Source organism: Euphorbia lathyris, chromosome 9 (genome assembly GCF_963576675.1).
Source record: "Euphorbia lathyris chromosome 9, ddEupLath1.1, whole genome shotgun sequence".
Lineage (NCBI taxonomy): Eukaryota > Viridiplantae > Streptophyta > Magnoliopsida > Malpighiales > Euphorbiaceae > Euphorbia > Euphorbia lathyris.
Genome location: NC_088918.1, coordinates 15422887 through 15431357, shown reverse-complemented (window position 1 = coordinate 15431357; position 8471 = coordinate 15422887). Strand labels below are relative to the sequence as shown.

General features: G+C 36.5%; 1 protein-coding gene across 3 annotated transcripts; it reads left to right on the top strand.

Annotated features, from left to right (window-relative positions):
* Positions 1 to 1249: 1249 nt before the first annotated feature.
* LOC136205979 (solute carrier family 40 member 3, chloroplastic) lies at positions 1250 to 6556 on the top strand. 3 transcript variants are annotated; one of them, XM_065996860.1, is made up of 14 exons: positions 1250 to 1724; positions 2704 to 2917; positions 3000 to 3063; positions 3632 to 3756; positions 3834 to 3923; positions 4162 to 4341; positions 4425 to 4499; positions 4595 to 4696; positions 4776 to 4893; positions 4964 to 5110; positions 5249 to 5355; positions 5441 to 5554; positions 5648 to 5948; positions 6067 to 6556. In XM_065996860.1, the coding sequence occupies exons 1-13, from the start codon at positions 1576 to 1578 to the stop codon at positions 5939 to 5941; spliced, it is 1779 nt and encodes a 592-aa protein (XP_065852932.1). In that variant the 5' UTR covers positions 1250 to 1575; the 3' UTR covers positions 5942 to 5948; positions 6067 to 6556. The 3 variants fall into 3 exon arrangements, with proteins under 3 accessions (XP_065852932.1, XP_065852931.1, XP_065852930.1); XM_065996859.1 differs by having other exon boundaries at positions 6052 to 6556; XM_065996858.1 differs by having other exon boundaries at positions 1251 to 1724; positions 6070 to 6556.
* Positions 6557 to 8471: the final 1915 nt, after the last annotated feature.

The window sequence follows — 8471 nt, the reverse complement described above, 5'->3', positions numbered from 1 at the left end:
GAATGGTTAAGGTTTCAAATCGTTTCCGCAAAATCTCAAATTTGATTTCTAACGTATGCATAAAGTTTTAGTTGGAAGATGATCTATTTAAAAGGTACCGATGAACCTCAAACCGAAAAATCAAATAAACTATAAAAAAAAAACTTAAAATTACACTATTTAACATGAAGTATAAAAAATAGCTTCATATAATTTTAAAAAACATATCAATTTAGTCTAAACATCCAAAATATCATTATTTTAGGCTCAACGTTTAAGAAATAAAACAATTATAAACATTGAGATTAAAGTATTATTATTTTACACGTCGAGTCTAAATTTATATTTCCACAAGAACGTAAAAACTATTTAAGAATAAACATAGTGTCTACATTATCCTAATTGATATGGTAATAGTTAAATGGACCAAATGATTGAGTTTCAGTTAAGGCCTGAATCCAATATTTGAACCCAAGCCATTGAAGAATACATTCAGATATAGAATGGATGAATAAAGTTTCACTATAGTTGGAAGCTGCCTCAAGGGACATGTGGTTGGAAGCTGCCTCAAGGGACATGTGGATCAATGATCACTCTGGATTCCAAAAGCATGCTCCCCAATTCATATGTAACACAAAACGAAAATATAATTAGAGATTTATTAAAGATATAATAATTATTATTATTATTTAATAACCTATTTTTAATAGAAATTGTATTCATTCCGATTCTGATTATTAAGTAACCAAACAGTTTTAAAAGGTATTAAATTCCGATTCCAGATCGAACCAAACAAAGTAAGTAAATAATCATTCCGATTCTGATTCCACCACATTCTGATTCTGAAGTTTAAACCAAACGCCTCTTTTATTGTTTATAAATAGTTCGGAAATTAGAGCTAAAGATATATAATCATTATCTCTCTCTTATTCAATTGTTTTCAAGTTAAACACTCTACTTCTTCAAATATATAACTGATTTTAGTATCGGAAAAAATTCACCAGAACTCCAATCCTTTTTCTAACGTACCTGACTGACTTTAGCATAAGAAAGAGTTCACACGAACTCCAATCCTTTTCGTGACGATTGTTATTCGTTCAGGATAGTGGAGAGAGAATAGAATCACAGTTTAGAATAGAAGACATTACTAATTAATCATATCCAATTTGTGGAAATTCATTGAGAAGCGTGGCAAATCCTGATTGGTTGAAAAGCCCAAACATGGCCCACAAACCTAGTGACTCGTCATAACGAATAGCCACACAATCATACGAAAGAAACTCCCACTTGAACTTGAATTCTCCGCCCAACGCCGGAGTCTCAGAATTAGATAAGTCTCACCGCCGCATTAACAGAATTCAGAATTCTCCACCCTCTTCAAATAAGAGCTACCCAGCCAGAAGGAGAAACGCAATCTTTCTGAATTTTGTCTCATAATTTCTAATGAAAAATTGGGTACTAATTTCTTAGTTTTTGTTTTTCCTTATCTTTGAGGCTGCACTGCATGAGTAGTCAGGAATTCTGTACCTATTTGTGCTTCTTCAAGTTTGGGTACTTGAAGTTGTTGAAATTAAAGCAGTTGAAGTTTGTATTGCTATGGTCTCAATTTCACACTCTCTCCCTTTCAATGCCAATGTCTTCTCCATACGCCAAACGCCTCTTTCGGCACCGCAGGCTTCTAGAATTCGCCATAGCCTCATTGCTCGCCGATGGTTGAATTTCTACTCCGTTTCTACTTCGTCCAGGTATTTTGCTTGCTTTTGTAATCTCTTGGTTCCGAATTTTGGCCTTTTGGGTATGTTTGGTTACTGAGAAAGTCAAGGAAAACAGAAGAATTTTCTCGAATTGTAGATGAATCAGTGAGTATTTCTTAATTGGGGATTGCACTGTTACTTAGTAGATTCTTTGTCTTGGAAGTTGGAACTGAATATCAACCTTGGCTAAATTCATTTCCACTATCATGTATTGGGCATTCATATCATACTCATTTGAGTTGCATTTTCTGAGGAACCAAACAAACCACAATCTTTGAATTAAGGGTCAAAATGGCCCCTAAAGTAGTATCATTTTCATCCAAATCGAATATTAGGAATCAGCTCAGCCCTCAATTTGGCAAATTTTAGAAATTTTAGGTATTAAAATTGATTGTATTTGGGCTAATTTGCCAATTTGATGGTTCAGTTGATACCTAAATTTCAATTTGGGTTAAATTGGTGTTGGATGCCAACTTTAGTGACTATTTTTTACCATTAATTCCACAAAGGTTGTTTGTTTGGTTGCTGAGAAAAAGCAACTGAGATTAGTATGATTTGAATGGCCAATGCATGATAGTGCAAATGAGTTTAGCCAGAGTTGTTCTTATTTCATGAAGCCGGGCAAACTTTACCAGTAAAAGAAAAAAAGGAAGAAATTCAACTTTGAATGTTGAGTGCATTTTCCTAGACATGCTTTGAACCATAGAGTCAATTTATCAATTAGGAGGTAGAAGATTACACATACCAAAATGCATAGTTATGAAAGGAACACCTCAACCTCAAAAGGCGCTAGGTTCCAAGCATGTCTCCTCATAAACCAAAAGGCGAGTTCTACTCAAGAGGCCTTACACCTAGGCTTTAGGACCCCCTTTGCGCCTTGCGCCTTTAACTTTGATCAAATGAATCCACTGATTGGAAATTGACTCCATCCCTTTGTATTAGGCTTTATCGCGGGTGCGTTTTATTTCAGGTCAAGCAATTTAAAATCAAGGTGCTCCATTACAAATTCTGACTTGCAATGCGGTCAGATTCTCACTGATGATGAGGTCAAAGAACATGTATCAGGCGTTGAGCCGGATTGTGCAGCCCCCATAGTTCACATTAAATCTGAGATTCTGGAGACTGAACCTCTGAGTTTATTAGCTGAAGCAACTTATGTTGATAATCTTTTGACAGCATTGCCTGTATGTTCTTTTGATTTGTTCTCGTATCAATTTCGTGTTGTTGTGTAAGGAAACATTATCATTCTTTGATCCTTGCGCTTAGGTTTTATCAGAGGAGGAACAAAATGCCCTTGCAGCAACTCCAGCCCATCCCGTTGGATTATATTGTAAGGTTCTTATATTCATGTCAAATTAACTTACTGTGTTATCTTGAAACTGATACTTTTATTAAGCATTGGATTGGGTATGAGCCTCAACCATCATGTTATATAGACTTTTTCAGAATTTCGAGATGGAAATCCTCCTTGCTCATTTGAATTTGGAGATAAAAAAAATTTAGCGCTCTTAGGTTGAGAATAAGCGGACTTAACGATTTTGCTTCAGAAGCATCTAAATCATCACTAGTTTTAATCAACTTTGAGGTGTCTTTATATGTAAGCCTTTTGGATGCGTAATTTTTCCGAGTTTAAAAATCACCCTAGGTTGTCCCGTAACCGAATGCCTTTCGGATTTTACTTTTGTATAGACGTTCTTTTTAGACTTTGGACCACTTTAAAACTTTGGCACATAATAATTTGCCTCATCTTGCTGCTTCACTTATAATACCGTTCAACCATCGCTCAAGCCTCAAAGTCAATTGAGATGTTTCTTGCTAAATAATATTTCGATGTACCAATTAGACAATGAAATAATTGATTAAAACGGTATCTTACATCAAGGACTTGTATGTTACAGCACTTTATGCTACTTCTCTAGCTGGAAACTTAGTGGAACAGTTATGGAATTTTGCTTGGCCTTCTGCTATAGCATTGATTTATCCAAGCCTTCTACCAGTTGCTGTCATGGGTTTTTTCACCAAGGTTATGATTTTTTCCAACAAGTTGTTAATTTTAAGGATGGGAAGATGTTAATTTTAACGATTTATGTGTTAAAACAGGTTGCAATAATCATTGGAGGCCCTTTAATTGGCAAACTCTTGGATTATTCTCCCAGAATACCTTCCTCTATTGCTTTAAATACGGTCCAGGTAACTCTTTTCCCATTTTATATTGTTACTGATCAAAGAATTCAAAACCGAAGTAGAAAATCAAATTGTTACTTTAAATGGATGTCTGGACAGAGAATTAGGACTTTGTTAGACATGGTTCGATCTATAATGAGTCACACTAATTTGCCTATCTCATTCTGGGGATGTGTAATTGAGACAACACTTTACATCCTCAACCGTGTTCCTTCTAAAAATCTCTGGTGACTTTGTTTTTCAGGTTGCTGCGCAGCTGTTATCTGCAGCGATGATAATTCATGCACATACTGTTTCTACTACAACCTCTGCATCCTCCATTCTTCTGCGTCCATGGTTTCTTGTACTTGTTGTAGCTGGGGCTATTGACAGGCTTTGTGGAATAGCATTGGGAGTCGCCTTAGAGCGGGATTGGGTTGTGCTGGTAGCGCCTATTTGTAATTCGTTTGATGCTTTATTTCCGGTTGGAAAGTTTAGCCGTTCTCACTAATGTTCTCGTGTGTCCAGCTAGCAGGAATAAATAGGCCAATTGCTCTGGCTCAAGCAAACGCTGTTCTTAATAGAATTGACCTGTTGTGTGAGGTGTTAACCAAATTCATCAACTCGAAATAGTATTTTTCGGACTTACATTAGTATGTTAAATCAGTTTTTGATTGTCTTGTTTTCGCATACGACAGATAGCTGGAGCATCTCTGTTTGGCATTCTTCTCTCCAACTATGATCCTGTTACTTGCTTGAAGTTTGCTGTCGGTCTAATGATATGGTCGTTACCAGTTATGGTAATCATTTTCTCCGTATTGTTATTGATTAAATAATAAATTCAGCAATAGTTTATAATCGTTAACACCATTTTTCCAGATTGGTCTGACATTGTTGACCAACAAGCTTTCTAGTGGGGTTCTTGACCACACCAGATCTTGCCAGACTTGTTGCAGAGAATCAGCCGGAGAATCTATGGTTAATGGCAACAGCATAGGTAAAAACGATAATGATCTGCTTAACGAATCTAAGTTTCTGCTAGACTTACTTTCTTTGTGAATAATCAGTGGATAGAGGTCTAGAAACTATCAAGCTCGGGTGGAAGGAATATATGCAGCAGCCCGTTCTTCCTGCCAGCCTCGCCTATGTTCTCCTATTCTTCAATGTTGTTCTAGCCCCAAGCAGTCTGATGACCGCGTTTTTAACGCAGCGTGGTACTTTTCAATCCTTTTCCCAAATTATTATGTTTTAGGAACTGTTTAAAATAACTTCTAACCAATGTTCCGTACCTAACATGAAAGTTGGATTATTTTTAGAATACCGATCTATTTTTGTTCTTTTTCTCTGAGTAGGCGTAAATCCTTCCATCATTGGAGGGTTTAGTGGATTATGCGCTTTAATGGGTGTTGCAGCAACGTTCTTGACTGCAACCTTGGTCAGGCATCTGGGCGTTTTAAAGGTTACTTTATGCTTCTTACTCCTTTCGAGCCCACTTAATTTCCTGATCTCGGCATAGTTTTTACATTTCTTTTCCTTTTCACCAGGCCGGAGCAGCTGGCTTGGTATTTCAGGCTTCACTTCTTGCGCTAGCTGTTGCTGTTTATTGGAGCGGATCTCTCTCCCAGCAGAGCCCCGTCCTCCTCTTCTTAGGATTGATTGTAAGGATAATTTGTGTTTCTTCTGGGGAAACTATTTTGTTTGTCTCCCTAATTATTTGAAATATTTGGTGAACTTTCGACTTTTTTATGCAGGTTTTATCGAGATTAGGGCACATGTCATATGATGTTGTGAGTGCACAGATTCTCCAAACGGGCATTCCGTCGTCTAAAGCAAATCTAATAGGGGGTACAGAGGTTTCTGTTGCAAGTTTGGCAGAATCCGTAATGTTAGGAGTTGCAATAATCGCAAATGATGTTTCACATTTCGGGTTTTTAGCGATACTCTCGCTTCTATCAGTAGTCGGGGCAGCGTGGATGTTCTGCCAATGGTTGTCTAATCCAACAGATGAACAAAGGACGATGTTTTCCTACGAGCCCAAGTTATAATCCTCAGGTAACTCTACTTTTCAGTTTACGGAATTAAATCGCCTCCAATGCGTGGTTTTCGTTTTATGGTCATCACCGACAGGTTTTGTTTCCGAGTTATAACAATGCAGGCCTTTTAACTATAGCAGGAACCAAGAATAGGATTTCGAGCACCATATGTATCTAGCTCGAGAACGCCCGATAAGGTATGTGTATTTCCGGCACCTGTGTAAATCTCATTTCTTTCTTTGTAGAACTCTGTTCATTTTCATCCCACTGTATAAAGTAGAACAATGTAGAGTAGTAACTAGTTCGCAACGACTTTCTTGCGCGGCCTTGCTTGTACAAAGGACAAACATTTCTGCACGTGTGAAAAGCAATCGATTCATTCGACTCCTCGTACTGCAATTCGGGTTTCGTTTAGTTTGGAGTTTGGTTCCTTGTGGTGTGAGTTCTGGTAACTGATAATGTAATTCTATTGTAAGTTATAAAACAAGTGTTTGTAACACATTTCATTTCCCTCCCGAACTTATTCCAATTCTAATATCTCGGATCAAATCGGTACATCAATATCGATTTGATCCGAGATTAGAAGAAGAGAGATTGTTAGAGAATGATCATTCCTTTCTTTTGGTTGGGGTTGAAATCTTGAGATGGAAAACTGCAAATCAACTTAACGGCTTAATATCAAGAGGTTCAGAGTTCGAGTCTTGTAGCTATATTTACTCATATAAAAAGTGCATGAGTTAGAAAATAAGATAAAAATGGCTTGAGAATGTGAAAGCAAAGGTGAGAAACGGTCGGTTCGGTTTAGTGCTAAATCAACTCGAACGAATTCGGTTGAGTGCTAAATCAATTTGAACTGAACAAATCGAAGATCGAACTTTTTGAAGAATGCATATTGAACAAAGTCAAATTGTGTAGGACAACTAAACCAAACCGAAGTTTCATTCGTCAAATTGCGGTAGGACAATCGAACCAAACTGGAGATTGATTTGGTTGTATGGGTTGAATAATTTTATGGTCCCAATTTTGTCATTAGGTCCGGTTAAATAACTTTATGGTCCTAATTTGTAATAATAAGTGTTATTTTGTTATAATAATCTGAATTAATTATCAAGCAAAAGAGAATTAAAATTTTTCCCTTATTTATACCAAAACAAGCTCTGTTTTTGTCTGAACTTGAGCAAAACCAAATGCACAACCGTACATCTACTTAGGATGTAAAAAGACATGTTCATGGGTTGGGTCGGACTGGGTCTAACAGGGCTTGCTATGTAATTAGTTTGTCCAAACCCAGCCCAACACGTACTAAATTCGTATTGGGTTTGGGCCGGGCTGGGTCAGATTAAGGGAAATGATTCCCAAGCCCAGCCCAGCTAATTCATTTTACATTAAAAAAGTAAAAAATTAAATTATGATTAGTATAAAATAACAATCAGAAATATATTTGATTTAATTAAATATACAACTTTTTTCTATTTTTTATGATGTTTTATGAAATATTAACAATATGCAAGATTCTGTGTATCATATGCATTATATTTTATTGAGTTATACTCTCTAACAAACTTTAATATATCAAATATTAATTACTTTTTCAACAAAATAATGATAAAACATAATATATAATATAAGGCTGGGCTGCGCTGGGCCGGGCCTGGCTGAACCGGGTTTGAGATTTTTACACAAATCAAAAGCTCAATCCATTTCATGTGTGGGCTTGAATAGGCCTGGATCAGGCTGAGCAAAACATAAAATATGTATATACCCATAAAAGGTGGGTTGGGTGGGCCAATGAGCTCTTGAACAGGTCTGGGATGTAATTAGCATCTCGAGTATGCAAATGGAGAGATGAACACGAGTGGTTCCCGATAATTGGAAATGCGTCGGCATCTTGTGGCCTCTTGTTTTCACTTCTGAGTCTAGATAAAAATCTCATTTTATTACAAGGGTTCAAAATTAATTCATGTATTGTCATTTGAATACGGAATTGCTCTAAGTTAAACTGTTATAAATAAAACCTTATCGTTAAGGGCATATCTTCACTTTCCAAAAAAAACATTTGGGACACATTTGTATCTTACCCCCAAATTAAAACTGCTTAAAAGCCAACTTAAGAGACTGTTGGAGATGCTCTAAATAATTGAGAGTAATTAATTGCAATAAATATGTGTCTATGTCTTGACTATGAAGTTACATTTTATTTATAAAGAGTCCAGGAGGTAGAACCGTCAGTTGATGCTTAAAACATACCTTAGATTCCGCTGAAGACAAGTGTTAGATTCTGACTAGTGGACATATTTTAGATAGTAAATATATCCAAAGTACTTCCTTAATCCTCGGCGTGATTGAACGGCAGGCCCGTTCCTGAGCATGGGCAGGAGGGGCGCCTGCCCAGGGCCCAAATTATAGTAATGTATTAGTGCCTATTAAAATTATACTTGATTAAATTAAAAAAAAAAATATAGTTGATTAAAAACGTTGGCATTAGATTCTTTCCAAATTAGTTTTTACAAATAAAAAACGTTGGCATCAGTTATGAAATAGT